Source organism: Cyprinodon tularosa, unplaced genomic scaffold (assembly GCF_016077235.1).
Source record: "Cyprinodon tularosa strain WSP-4 unplaced genomic scaffold, ASM1607723v1 ctg1, whole genome shotgun sequence".
Taxonomy (NCBI): Eukaryota; Metazoa; Chordata; class Actinopteri; order Cyprinodontiformes; family Cyprinodontidae; genus Cyprinodon; species Cyprinodon tularosa.
In genome coordinates, this window is record NW_024037781.1 from 403,016 (window position 1) to 418,041 (window position 15,026).

Genomic DNA, 15,026 nt, shown 5'->3' on the forward strand with positions numbered 1-15,026 from the left:
GTGGCCACAATGATTGCGGACGTTTTAGTTTGGAGTTTGCATCTAACTTTTAAAATGCTATTTATAGATGTAAAAACTGGGCCCAAAATTAGTTTCAGGTTGGACACATCAAATTCCTCCTCCTGCTATTTTGCATGTTTAGGTCATCAACATATGTCCTGTATTTTCATGAAAACAATTATTTTCGACACATTATTTCATTAAAACATAGATCAGCATTGCGTATGCAATTTACATGTGTTGCAATAAATGCATACATTTTTTAATAAGAGGTCCTTTGACTTTAATAAAGTAATAAAGGTTGTTGTTTTACACATGTTCTACTTTAGGAAGAAGCACGTGTGTTTAGGAGCGCTTTTGTTATAAAGAATCAATCAAACAGACTTAAGAAATCTAAGGGAACAATGTTCTCATACATTTTCATCTTTAAAGGAAATATTTCTAGAAGATTACACTGAAGATTGTTTAAGTAAATTAACAAAAGTTAATTACAAAACTTAAGTAAAAATGTTTTATCAGAGCATAACTTAGCATGCTTGCATCGCTTTGCAAAACTGAAATCTAAGAAATGTCACATTTTCTTGTAATAAGTATGATTTACCTTTAGGTGAGGAGGTAAGTAAAACAACTTGCAAGTGGAATAAAAAAATGTACATTTAAAATAAGAAAAAATAACCTCCAGTATCATATTTAAAGAGCAAAAGTGGTCTTTCAGTCAGCTGATCTTATTTATCCTCTTAAATCAAGGACAAGTCAAGTTTTTAGATCATTTTTTGCAGTATATCAACTGTCTAATTCAAACATAGCAATTTGAAGGTTAAAAAAAAAGCATTTACTTAAACCTTTATGAGATTTTAGAAGTTGACATCTTCAACAGGTTAGAAGTCATTTTGTTATTTTGCTGTTAGCCTTAGAACCTTGGGTTAACTAATCTGGAGCAGAGGCCCAAGATTATCATCTTCTGCACGTACACATATAATCTACTTATAATCAGTTGTCATATTAAAGGTATAGTGGAGGATGTTTTTTTTGGGTAAATCATCAAAATAAGTGGTCCTCCTAATTGTCAATCATTCAGGTGATCCGTCCTACGTACTCATCCCCATTTTAACTTACCGGTGGACAGTCTGACATAGAGGAAAAATTGCAAATCTTCTTTGGGAAAGTAAGCTTGTATAAGCGATGCAAACAGCAACTTTTAAACAGAGCGTGCACGAGGAGAAATGGGCTCGTGCATGCTCTCGCATGTGTTTAATAGGCGGTCCATCTCGGGGGCGGGAACAGGGTTGTGCATGTGCATTTTTTTTTTAAGTGGAGAGGGTGAGTCTTTTCAAAAATTTGCACTAATCCTCCACTATACCTTTAATGAAAAGCTGCCCCTCTAAAGGTATGCAAATACAAAAATCCAGCATTTCCAAAAGCCCAAGACTTAATTTTTTGGCCATCATTACAACATCCTTCCTTAAAGCCAATAACCTTTAGAATGCAGTACTGTTAAAGGGAATAACCCGTTATCTGACATCCGGTGATAAATTGAACACGTCTTTACTGATTTGGAATGAATCCAATGATACAACATGAAGTAACACAAAAATAAACACGGAAGGGTGGAAAACACACAAGCCCTGAACTGGTAAGTCTACAAGCTTAAAGCAAATGATATGAGATGAAGGTGAGTGGTGCCCTCTATGGACATGTTTGATGGGGAAGAAACAGGAAACTGGAGGGTGAAACTAGGTGGCAGAGGGACAGGGACAGGCTTACCATCTGTGTGTTGGTTGTCATTAGCTAAAAGGAAGAAAGAAGCAAAAAGAAACAAGCAACACAAAGGTAAGAGCAGAAGAAGAAAAATAATAAGGTAGGAAGAAAATTATAATTTATTTAGTTGAGAAAATAACTAGAGACCATGAGGCATCTCAAAGAAGGTTAAAGCTTTAAGAAAACCAAAAGACAGCTAAAAATAACCAAAAGGAGATTAAGAAAAAGCTGTAGTCCATAGGATGCGAACACAAGAACAAAGTTAGCTAAACAACCGTCAGGTGTTCCTCGCTATACCTTCTAAGATAGTTTACAGAAAATAAGCAGGAGAAAAGTTAAAAAACACAAATCCATCATTTTAGTTAGACGGAATGGCCTATTAGCAGCAACAGGTGAATAATATAGACTGGCAGGCAGGTCTGTTTATTTCAGTGATTTACTGAGCAAGTGAAAATGTAATAGCATGATAAATTTCATGTTTTTTTTTTTCAGTTCATTAGGAATCGGATTAAAAAAAAAAAAAATATTTGATGAAAATTTTTAAATTTCAAAGATAAATGACTAAAACTAAAACATTGCCCTACAGCATGGTTTCACCATTCACTAAACTGAAGTGAAGGATTTCAATACAGCATGAATTGCTTAATCTATATGGCATAACTGTGGGGAGATAAACCTCTCTTTTAGCCATTGTTTGTGCATAATTTTCTACCAGACTTTTTCCTTCCACTTAACTTTCCTATCAAAAGTACCACATTCTTTGTCATTATTTTTTGTGGTTCAGCCTCCTTGTGGAGGACTACAATGACTGCTGGCCTACTGATGAATCGTCAATCTTCCCCATATTGTAAATGCTAAATAACTTGTGTATTTACATGAGCAGAACTCTTAAACATATAATCCTTTAGGTACTGTCTCCATACGCTAGATGAGTTTCACTTTTTACCAAATGAATTACTGAAATAAATCAACTCCAAGAATATAGCAAAGCTTTCTTTGATTTGGAAAAAGAGGGTCATAGAGGCATCAGCATTACCTGTCCATTGCTGGTGAAGGTGGTGTTGTCAAACAGGAAGTAAGCACCAAAGAACATCACAATGGCATCATACACACCCAGGACAGTCCAGTAAATAAAGATGGGCCACGTTAGCAACGAGTTTTTGGCGATATCTCTGAGGATGAAAAACAAAATAAGTTTCCACGCTGCCTGGGAGAGGCTCCTTAATCACCAAATAAAGATATCTTCATTTGATATAAATAATCTACACGTATAAATTTGAATCTCTAGCAGATTTATAATTATCATACAGGACATTTAAGTTCAAAGCATTTAACTAGATTCAGTTTATCATATGTTTAAAAATACCTTTATTATGATAAAGTTGTTTAGTTTGAGCTTTCCCTTTAGTTTTGCTGTCATAGGTTTAGGATGCTGGAGGACAACCTGATCATCTTCTCTTATTATTCTATTATGCTAATTCAGAGGTGAAAATGTGAAAATTTAATGTTTCCTGGCCCTAGCTTACTCTGCTTTAAAATTAATAAATGTAAAAAGCCCTTCATTTATTAAAAAAATTAAGTATTTGTTCATTTTTAGACAATGGAATAAAAAAATCAAATCTATCTAGTTATTCAAATTATCCAACTGATTGAAAAAAGAAGAAAGATATTTTGTATATGGAAGTAAAAAACAACCCACCTATATAGCGACGGCTCCTTTTTCAGGATTTCCATGTTAATGTGCTGCTCCATGAGGCTGTAGAGCAGGATGGGCAGCGATGTGAAGCTGATGTTGTAGAGTGTCAAGTAAGCTGTGTCATACAGTGGCTTTAGAGAAAAACAGAGCAGCATTGGAGTTATGGGAGTTTTTTTTGTGCTTTTGTTATGAATTTCTTAAAAGGCCTCTAAAATGTAGTCATTGCCAACCTGCTGAGAGAATCCACAGAAGAACTGGTAGAGGAACTGAGGAAAGATGAAACATACATTCTGGGGGAAAGATAAATATGAAAAAACATATGAGTTTTATTTCTGCTAGACAGTATACTTTCATTATAAGTAACATATAAAGGTGTTTCAAAACAATAACTGGGTTAAATGTGCAAGAAATAGACTTTTAATGAATGAATCAACACTAAAGTAATCCAAACGTTATTTTTGTGACTTAAGCAAAACTTTCTTGAATAGTACAAACATTGCGTATCAGATAGAGGCGGGTGGATTACCTTGTAAAAGAAGTATTGCACAAGTTCAGAGATGCGTATATAGTAATAGTGTCCATGGACAAGCAGCATCTTTTTGAGGTGTTTAAACTTTGGGATAGCGTAGTCACTGTTTCTTACTGCCTGCCGACCCTCCTTACCCATAATACCTAGAGGGAAACGCATCAAAGAAAACACATTAGCTGAAGGTATTAGTCATGTTTCTCTGCAGAGGATAATTTTATAAGTGAAGTGAGAATCTGTGGCTTTTATTTGAAAAGCTGATTTATAATGATGGTGATTTAGAAGGAAAATAAACTTATCCAATAAGAACTCAATTACATGAAGACATAATTAATTCCCTGCATTCAGCATGATGGACAATACTTATTTCTCTTTTACCATTTCACAATACTATATAGATCTAACTATGTAGTCATGCATACATTTCAGACATTCTTCACAAATAAAAATCTAAACAATGTTTTTAGCATCAGTGTGCACTCAAGAAATGTCTATATAACCATTTAGACCACAATAAATGTAGGTCTTAGAATGGTCTAGTCAAAGTCCAGTAATATTAATCTGTGGTAGAACTTCAACATAACATGTTTACAGATGCTCTCCATCCAGTCTGACTAAGCAGGACATGTTTTTGCAGGGAGGATTAGGTAAAGATTTCAGTCAGTAGATGTTTTGATGACATAACAGAAAACTCTAGCAGCTATAATTCCAGCAATTATTGATTCAGAGAGGATAACTGCACTCCTAAGATTTAACTTATTAAATTCCTTTTTTTAAAAGCATTGATTTCTTTTATTCCACATAAAGCCTGGTAAAATACATTCAATTATGTGGTTGTGATGTGACAAAATGTGAAAATGCTCAAAAACAACAAGAATGGTGTAAAAATATAACATTCCAATCAATAAAGGGAACAAAGGAAAGGAGGGCAGTAAAAAAGAAAGAAGTAAAAAAGTGATTCAGTTGAATATTAATGGTTTGGTTATATTGGAAAAACACAAACCGATGCCAACGTGAGCCTCCAGGATCATGCTGACATCATTTGCACCGTCTCCAATGGCGAGGGTGATCGGATGCTCTTTGGAAGCTTTGATCATTTTTACGATCTGAGTAAGTAAAAGAAAAAAAATTGCATTCCAGCAATTATTGCTTTTGCACAAGATCTCTATGTTTATTTAAATGGTGGGTGATTCAACAGTTTCTACCTGTGCTTTCTGAAGAGGAGCCATTCGGCAGCAGAGCACTGCGCTGCAGTTACGACAGATTTCCAGGAAGATCTCTTTGTAATTCCCTGAGTTTGAGTCCTCCTGGCTGGGCCTCATTACAGCAGAGAGGGTGGCTCCATCGATTATCAGGCCGTAGTCGGTATATTCACCAGACAAACTGGAACACACCAAGTTTTAGACTCTCAAATGTTTGCCAATTTGAATGTAGCATTCCAACACAATAATACACCAATATATTTTAAATAAGTAATGTTCTGCAGAAAACACACACCCAGAAGAGGTGTCGCGGGGCATTGCTCCATAATGCCGGAGGACCGTCCTGCTCAGCTCAAACAGGACGTCATGGAGGCTCTGCTCCTCTGTCCGCTTAGTGGTGAGCTCCAGGATCTGGGTGCTGCGGCGAAACAGCTTGCTGGCGTAGCAGGTTGCAACCGCTGTCTCCATCTTGTCCCCGGTCAGAACCCACACCTTCATACCTGCCTTATGGAGAGACTCTATTGTATCTGCAGCTTTTTCCTGCAGTCTGTGGAGGAAGCAGATAAATAAAGAAAGCAAAGAGGACTGTTCAGCTATTTTAAAATGATGGAATTACAGCAAAAAAAAAGTGCAGAGAAACATCATCCAAGTCATTTTCTCTTTATTTGGAGTCAACTCATTGTGCCCTGTGGAATAACACTTCCTTTACAGTTTGGCTTTGATTGCTTCTGCTGCTTTTGTAATTGGAGGGAGCTGCTACTCTCCTCAAAACTAGGGCAGCTCTTCCTCATCACACTGCTTTGAGATAATGGGGGTTGCAGAAAGGCTGCTGTTTTTTCTATATTACACAATCTGGGGTTTTTATTTAACAGCATGGGTTTCACACCTGTCCTCCACAGCAGTGGCTCCCAGCAGGATGAGGTCTCTCTCAATGAGGTCGTAAGCCTCGGCCACCAGCTTGTCCTGATCCTGGAACTCCAACTTCGCCCTCGTCAGCAGGTGGCAAACCTGCTCGTACTGCTCAGTACTCAGAGGCCGATAAGCGACACAAAGCGTCCTCAGCCCCTCCTGAAGGGAAGGAACACGGTGTACACAGGAGTTTGAACATTCCTTTTTTGCAAACAAAGACGTTGAGCGGCAGCAGGCCAGTGCACTGTGTGGGCACCAGCAGTTCTCACTGTTCCACGCTCATCAGCTCAACACCCACAACCTACATTTTCATTTCCACTGAAAGCTGTGAGTTATCTGCTGCTGCAACCACAGAGAGAGAGAGGAAGGTCTTATTGACCTGGTTTTTTACTGCTACTTTAATTCACCTGATCTATGGCAGCTCAACAAGCACACATACATTAAACCTCAACCAAAGCTGATTTTAAAGATTTTTGAAATATTTAGAAACAAGATTTAAGACAATTCAACCTTCCTGAAAGCAAAGACAAAAAACAAAAACTACAATAAGACTGTTATAGAAGAACTTAACATTGTTATTGTGTCTCCTAAGTCCCATTACAACCAAAACGAATTGGATCTTAAAGGGATAGTTGAGGTTTTTGTACGATACGGCCAGTAACGTACCAGAGAAAAAGCAGTTCAGGTATGGTAGAGGGATTTTGAAATTACAAAAACTATGCTATGTTGGACTATTTCGGCAATTTAAAGGCACACGTCACACTTTGTGACCTAAACAGTTGATGTATATTTGTTATTTTAAATGATTCCTCAGGCTAATATACAGCACTTGACACTTAATGCTACGAACGGGGCTCTCCTCTTGAAATACTGCCTATGTAAGTTGGGAGAAGACACACCATCATTGGCGGGGTCATGTGACCTGAAAGAAAACGTATCATTTTACGGACACAGGCTAGAAGTTTAAAACCTTCGGAGGAGGCTGAAAAGAGAAAACGTAAAAGGGATCATGCGAGAGAAAAAAAACAAGTCATTCTTGGAAAGGAGTTTATATGTAAAACTAATTCTCTTCTCTCAACTTTATTATTAGAGTGGCAAGTTAACAATTTGCTCATAGTATACAGTCATTTATATTTATTATTTTGGATGTTTAGTAGTAGAAAACTCACGGGCAGTTACAGGTCAAGCGCCCCTAGTGGCCAAAGGTTGCATGGTGTGCCTTTAAAAAAGTCAAGGGGCTGCTATCACTCTGCAGGTGTGGAAGAAATAAACTAAATTCATAAAACGTTGGCAGAAGGATCCATTTCAGAGGGAAGGTGAGACATCGGCTCAGACTGAGCTCCAGAACACATAAGGGCTCACCTTCCCTCTGTTGTCTGCAGTGGATCCTTCTGCAGACCTACCTCTTAAAATGGATTCAGCTCTCACAGGATTTAAATTACTTTTCCAGATTATTTCAAGTAAAGATGTTTACAACAAAGAGGAAATTACAAAAGTCTTCAAACCTCTTGGATATTTTACATTCAGTCAATCTCATAGAAAACCATTTCAAAACATCTGTAGGGAAATTTGAATCGAAGTAGGTCATGCTTCAGTGATACACCTCCTGTGGTAGCCTTGGAAACTGTGGTCATGACTGTAACTGTGGAAACCACAAAGACTGCACAATCTTTCAAGCCAGAAAAACCTCCCGAATGAAAAGAATTTAATGTTTTTACTTCAGCTCTCTGACATAATGTTGAAGGGTGGCTGCTTGTGCTCTTACCACTGCATTGCGCTCCACCCTTGCTTTCACCTGCTCCACCTTTCCTGAGATAACTCTGGGGAAGATGGAGGAATCTGCTCCTTTGCAGAACAGAAACAGCTCACCTGCTCATAGAAACAGCAAAAATACCACCTGAGCGACAGAAGGACAAACAACAGCACAGGGTAAAAGTGAACGATGTATTTTAGATGTTACCCTTGCTGGATCTGACGATAACGCTCATCCTCCGTCTCACCGAGTCAAAAGTCAAAACTTCTAAGAGCTCAAACCTGATTTAAAAAAAAAGAGAAATAATACTAAAGTTAACTTCTAAGAATCAAAAGATTTCAACAAACATGGACGCTTCTGTGAGAAAAATCTTAACAGGAAGAAATCGCCCTCAAACAACTGGAACAAAGGCCGTTAAGATGAACGTTAGCCAAGACCAGACAGAGAATAAGGTAAGATTTAACTGCAAACAAATGAATAAATTAATCTATTTATGCTCCTCACTTTCTTCCATGTAAAATAATTTAATCAGTGTAGAATCATAGACATCATAGACTCCATTTTGCTAACTAAATTCCTTAATGAACTACATAAGAGTAGAAAAGTGCTTAACATCTGAGTGGCTATTATTGGTGTATTTATGTTAACACTCACCTCTCTATCTCATCCTCCCTGTTTAAGATCTCCATATGACCGTCCTTGAGGCGCAGATAGGTGAAACCGAGCCTGAAGCACACAGCATTTAAAAGGTGAGGTGGCCAAAAGAGTTAAAATCTAATTTCTTTAATGTGTTTTTTTTTTTCTGCTCCACCTCTTCATGCCCTCCACCAGCGCCACCTCATCAGGAGAGGATGATATGTAGAAGGAGGAGGACTTCCCCTGGTGGATGCCATGCTTGATCCCATCTACCGTCTCCTCCTCTTTCACCTGCACCGTGTGGCACAAACACAACGCACGGAAAAACAGCTCCTCACGCTCCTGCGAGGTAAGAATGGCGGTGTTACACTCCTATATCCTCACACACAACTTCAGACTGCCAGAAAGTTAAATACGCTCACCCTGGCGTCAGGCCCCGGCGATGTGTCGATCATATCGATACCAGAAGCACCGGGCATCACCTGGCAAAAAACAATATTCATGCTATGACTGTGTAAATTTTTAATTTGTAATCAATCCCATCAAAAAATGTATAAGGAAACAAATTGTATGATTATCCTTCAATTATGTTGTATTAAATGACTCTAGACCTGCTTAGGTTTTAGTATATTGGGTGAAGCAGATGAGTTGGTGAAGGTAAATCCAGCTGTTTAGAGCTCCATTCAACTTCATATGTGACTGCCTGTTTTCCGGATTGTACCTCAGAGGGAGGAGCTGGTAAAGTCTGCTTTTCCAGATTTTATGACTAATATTTAATCTCTACTTTCACCTAAACGTTTGAAATACCTACATGTAAAGTTCATTATATTGTTCACTAAAAATATCAACGCATTCAGTAAACGGCGTTCATTCCGGCGACAAATCCGCGCTGAAAAACAAATACAAATACCACCACTATCAACAGATTGTGGAAAAATGCCAGGAGAAAACGACTGTTGCTCACGGACGGCATGGACTGCCCTTAATATTGAATCTGTCTTTTTGTTTGTCGGCTGCAATATGACAAACTACTGACAGCGTATTAATGTATGCATAAATGTAGTGTAAGTTATTTGCCATAACTGCACTAAGGATTGTGAAGTAGAACACAACTAATGCAACCACAGAAGCCTCAGTAACACCACAGGATTCATGCCACACCACAAAACAGTGATTCATGCAAATCGAGCCCAGACTGAGTCCAGAGGCTTTGCAGTTCATGGGAAAACTCTGATAGTGGAGGAAATAGAGGAAATAGCTCAAATTAACATTTATTTCTGATTGTTTTTTTTTTTCCCCCCAGCTATTTACCCATAAGTAGTTGATGGACTCAAAATGATTAGATAGTGAGATATAATAATCAACATTAATTTAAGGAAATAAAACGAAAGAAAATATCTACATATATTTTTTTTACATCTTAAATTACTTCCAATAAATGCCAATGCCTACTTTCACTTTCTGTGAATGATATTTCAGAAACCATTGACTGCCTCACTCCATGTTTACATTACCTGTCCGTTACAGATGACATGAGGTACGTAAACGTTTCCGTCCACACAGCACTCTATAAACTCCATATTGTTCTCTGTCAGAGTCCCCGTCTTGTCTGTGAATACATACTCCACCTGGAAAAACAGACACACATGTGTAATATATTATCATTTTAAGTTTGGCACTGATTAACTACATTCATAAATAACTTATCATCCAGTGGTCTGAACCAAGCCAAGTGGCTCTTCTAGTGATACCTGTCCCAGCTCCTCATTGAGGTCAGACGTGTTGACTACAGCCCTCTCTCTCAGCTCCTCGTCAAACATCTCGTCGTCCCACATGATAAAATAGGAGCCCAGGAACTTCTGCATCTCCACCGTGACGTACATGGATACAGGGATGATGTAGTTGAAAAGCACCATGAAGGCTAAGAAGTCTGTGAACGCCCTGATCAGCTACAGAGAGAGAGGGGGGGATTAAGAGGAGTATGAAGGAAAGTACCAGAGGATGAGGAACCTTTGAAAAACAGATTTAAAGGAAGTTTGTTAAAAACTCACAACATGTCTTTGCCTCTCTGTCTCAGTTTTCCCGTTGTAAAACGGCTCGTCTCTGTTGGGGTCGGCCTGCCACACGTACTTCATCGCCGTGTTGATGATGGCTTTGCTGATGAGGATGCACAGGTAAACCACCAGGTAGGCATTCATTGACCTGCAGGTGGAGACAAGGAGCAGCTGGTGAGACATTCACTGCTCTGGGGAAAGTTTCCATGGCCTGATTACCCCCCTAAGTAACAGAATGAAGAGATCACTTAACTTCTTCCTGCATAAAAGTACAACAAAAACATGAAGTAGGCTTGAAAAAAACCAAACAAATTATGCTGAAAACCAAAGAAAGCAAATAAAAGATAAGAAACTAAATTTGTCTAGATTGTAAACTCCTTTTCCATCCATCCATCTTCTCTTGCTAATGAAAGTATTTTTACCATGTTGGCATAGAAAAAATAACCAGTAGAACATGGCATAGCAAGACAGAAAGGATGCAGCAGCAAAGAGTAAGAGGAGCTAAAGAGCTCAGAGTGGAGGTCAAACAGAAAAACCCAAATTGCATAACACAGGTGGAATAAAAAGACTAATTATGGAACTGATAGTAAAAACTACAAGCAAAAGATCAGCTATTAGCATAAACTAAAAATTGTATCATTAAAAAAAATCAAAAACTCGAACAACCAATTTGTTTTGAGTCGTTTGATCCAGAAATCATGATTTTTTTCCCCTTCAGATTGAATCAGAAAAACGGTTTACAGTTTTTTACCAATTCAATCTGGTCTTCCTCTTAGGTAACAGCGTTTATGTCTAGAAAGCCTTCATTCACAGCAAAGTAGGATAAAAGTCACATTGATGTTAGGTCCACAAATGTAGTGAATAATTGTGATTGATAAATATACCAAAAGTTTGTTCGTAGTTCCCCCAGAGATATAAAAGAACCATTGCCTCATAACACATGCAATCATTGCCAGTTGTTACTGCAAAGGTAGCCCAACCAGTTATTAGATTTAAGGGACAATTATTTTTCACAACTGAAGTTTTACTTGGAATAATTATCTTCTTCCTTTTTTTATTATCCTTTAATGATCATATTAAATCTATTTCACCCTGAAAATAAAGCAGCTTAATTAAATCGTTAAAATAATAAATGCACTTTCCCATCTGCACTGTTTTGTAAAGTTATGTGCATTCATTACCGGTAATAATTCCCAGCTACATGTTTTATTTTAGGACAAATTGTGCAAAAAAAAATCTATTTTTATAGCTCTGTTAAGCAGCCACATTCTGGATATATTAGCTCTACATTTCTTCACACTATAAAATAGGATAACTCTTTGATCTGCAGTTTCATATACCTAATACTCTAGTCTTGCTATGTTTTCTGAGGTCCTAAGCTTGAAAAAAGCAGCATCTTTATAGCACTGGCACAAAAAAATAGTTCATTTTGATGAAAGGAAGACAAATGCTATTAAAGTAATCCATCGCACAGTAACAAACTCTTAATGAAATCCACCTACAGTCAGTCATTTGCACAAGCCATCTGGACAGAAGAGTCCATCAGCGCCAGATGGAAGAAAATAGATTGAATCACTGCAGCGAGCCAAAGAGACGCACAAACCAGCAGACAGTGAATAAATGACAGTTTGAGATGTGATTAGATGGATGGAATGACAGGCATTAAAAAAGTGACAATTATCTAATCCAGCGTAAGCAAAAGATTCCCTAACAGAGAAGGCTTGCATTTAAAAGTCATTGCTTCTTAGATTAAAAATGTGAGATCAGGGAGCTTACTTTTCCACCGCAGATCGCTTCTGGGACTTGGACTGGTAGTTGAGAGCCATCTTGGTTTCCATGCCAGTGTAGATAGCAACACCTTGATGTAACAAGAAAGTAGTTTAAAACACCCTAATTATCAGCCTTTAAAAGAATTCATGTACTTTGTGTTTATTACCATAAATATATTGAGTGTTTTTCAGTGTTGCTCCACGAAGCAGCAAGTTCTGAGAAGCTAAAGACCTACAGAGGGCAAACACTTACTGTAATTAGAGAAATTCACTTCTTCAGAATGCACATAATAATAAGGTTTTATTACAAAACCAGACAATTATACTCAAGATGGAGCAAAAAGTACAGATGCATGCAAAAACAGTGATGTTTTTCCAAACAACAACTCTATTAAAAAAGGAAATGCATTAATATACACATTATTTATGTTGCAGTAACTGCAGTTGTTCACAAAGCCCTGCTACAAAAACAGGCTACAATAATAGTAAATAGACAGTTTAAACAAATATGTTTCACTTTCAATTTTAATAACCAGCTATAATCAAGTGTTAGAAAAAAAAAAAAACTTTCCAAACTGGTTGCACAAGTAATAACACCCTTTGATGAATATTGATTGAGGCACCTTTTGATTCGATTTTAACAACTTTTCAACAACTTTTTTTAAAAAGCAAGCTCTGATTGTGACAGAACTCAGTTGGAGGATTTACAGTCAGTCTAAATAATTGTCAGTCCTTAAAATAAACTAAATGTATCTGGTAGAAAGATGAAAATTATGATTTTTCTTTCTAGCATCCAAATAAGTGAAAGCATATCCTCCAAATCAACACAAGAATAACTTCAGGAAAGGAACAGTACAATTTTATAATGCATTAGCTGCAGAGGTGTCAAGTTACAAATTACAAATACTTTGTAACCTTACTCAAGTAGAAGTTTTGGCTATCTATACTTTCCTGGAGTAATTATTTTTAGACAACTTTTTATTTCTACCTTACATTTTTTTTTTTTTACAATTATCACTACTTTTTACTCCTTACATTTTAAAAATAGACTCGTTAGTTTTGCTTGATTCAGCTCATTTTCGTTATGGCCTGTTGGTATTTAAAAAAAATAAAAAACCATCAAAATAATATGTTTTATCCAGACAATTAATTTCTTTGTGGTTGGACTCGGTGCTGCACCAACTTGTTCTTCCCCACATACCAAAATAAATGTTTTTTCAAGATGATGCAAAGTTAAATCTAACACTGTTGCCATTAGTTATATAACTAAGAAAATTAATTACAGTATAAGGAAGTTATCATCCAGAACTGAACAAAAAAAAGTTCCTATACTAGGGTAATGCAGTAAAGCAGCTGTGCTTAACATTTTTTCTGAAATGATTATCACTTTTATACTTTAAGTAGTTTTAAAAATTGTATTTTTAACACTTTAACTTGAGCATAAAGCTTAATTTGATACTCTAACTTCTAAAAAGTATTTTTAAACAGTAGGATTTATACTTCTACTTCAGTAATACACATTAATACTTTTGAAACCTCTGATTATTTGGAAACCATTTGCCAGGCAGAATGAGAAAACACTGACAGACATCAGCTGTATCAAAAGGTGTTTCAACAAAGTATTAATTCAGGGGTGTTGAGCTCCTTAAACTGAACATCAAATAAAATCACACTGAAGATTAAACTTGAAAGGTTTTTTTCAGAATGTGATGCTGATATTTAAGTCTAAATTAATCCCACGGATCTTTCCCAGAGACATTCATAATGGTTATGTTCAGAATACCTGGACACAGGCTCACTTCCCATGTAAATGTTGATGTTGCCCCTAAATCTGTTTTGGATGAAGAAGAGCACAGAAAGAAGAGAGATCAGAAATGTTTCTGATGTTAAGCTTCAGTCAAAGCTGTGGAGCTGTTCTACTAACTTGTACAGGTCTGGCTGCGGCTGTTCACAGTCTATAGTGGCATGGATGCAATTGACCTCCTCCTCCGTTTTGTAGGCTTTGGTGTCTTGCACTGCATGGTATGTCTGCAGGAAATAACAGACTAAGATTAGGGAGACACAAAGTAAACAAAAAAAAACTGTTTCTATGCTTTGGGGTGTCTTTCAGGAGTTACAGGGTTCCTCATTTTGTCACATATTAGCAATGCGCATATTTAGCATATTATGAGTCAGAGCAGCACAAAGTGGCTCATTATTGAGAACTATTAAGGGATATTAGGTATTTTTTCATAGTAGGAATATACTTTAAACAAAAAAGGTAGATTACAATAATAACTATTTTCAAACAACCATCAAATCCAAAACCAACTGGAGCCTAAAGTCTAAACTAAACAAAGTACAGGAATTTTCAGTAGCTGCATTAAAATGTGTTCATATTAGTTTTAATTATTTAATTTCCTTTTTTCTGCTTAATAATCTTAATAATAATTCAAATATTTTCTATTTTTATTTATGTCAATTGTTCAAATATGTTTCACTACTAATGTAATTTATATTTCTTTACAAAATATCATTAAATTTATTATTCTTAAAGAACATTTAACGACTACCCATGTTCAGAGAAAAGATTTTCTTGCTTTTGAAAACTCACCGCATAACCATTTTAAATAAAAATAATCATATTTCTAACCAAAAGAAAATTATTAATCTTTTTCTTTTTATTACAAACAGCTAATTTAGATTAAATGGAGAGCATCTATGAGTATCAAGTTAAGTTTTTT

General features: G+C 36.6%; 1 protein-coding gene across 12 annotated transcripts in view; it reads right to left on the minus strand.

The window, feature by feature from the left end:
- atp11a (ATPase phospholipid transporting 11A) overlaps nt 1-15,026 on the minus strand; it is a 65,275-nt gene that overhangs the window by 10,559 nt on the left and 39,690 nt on the right. For 10 of the 12 annotated variants that reach the window (XR_005279735.1, XM_038309094.1, XM_038271316.1 and 7 more), the window contains exons 7-27: nt 14,228-14,331; nt 14,087-14,134; nt 12,471-12,535; nt 12,311-12,392; nt 10,532-10,682; nt 10,232-10,429; nt 9,995-10,108; nt 8,903-8,962; nt 8,656-8,822; nt 8,499-8,570; nt 8,052-8,125; nt 7,857-7,960; nt 6,069-6,250; nt 5,478-5,729; nt 5,186-5,363; nt 4,984-5,086; nt 3,981-4,126; nt 3,685-3,744; nt 3,458-3,585; nt 2,795-2,930; nt 1,765-1,788 (exon numbers count right to left, since the gene is read on the minus strand). Coding sequence is in view for 11 of the 12 variants with exons in the window: in XM_038309094.1 (XP_038165022.1) it covers nt 1,765-1,788; nt 2,795-2,930; nt 3,458-3,585; nt 3,685-3,744; nt 3,981-4,126; nt 4,984-5,086; nt 5,186-5,363; nt 5,478-5,729; nt 6,069-6,250; nt 7,857-7,960; nt 8,052-8,125; nt 8,499-8,570; nt 8,656-8,822; nt 8,903-8,962; nt 9,995-10,108; nt 10,232-10,429; nt 10,532-10,682; nt 12,311-12,392; nt 12,471-12,535; nt 14,087-14,134; nt 14,228-14,331 (2,448 nt within the window). In the remaining variant the exon portion in view is untranslated. The remainder of the gene's footprint in view (nt 1-1,764; nt 1,789-2,794; nt 2,931-3,457; nt 3,586-3,684; nt 3,745-3,980; nt 4,127-4,983; nt 5,087-5,185; nt 5,364-5,477; nt 5,730-6,068; nt 6,251-7,856; nt 7,961-8,051; nt 8,126-8,498; nt 8,571-8,655; nt 8,823-8,902; nt 8,963-9,994; nt 10,109-10,231; nt 10,430-10,531; nt 10,683-12,310; nt 12,393-12,470; nt 12,536-14,086; nt 14,135-14,227; nt 14,332-15,026) is intronic. The other 2 variants (XM_038267519.1, XM_038274722.1) reach the window with 1 other exon arrangement.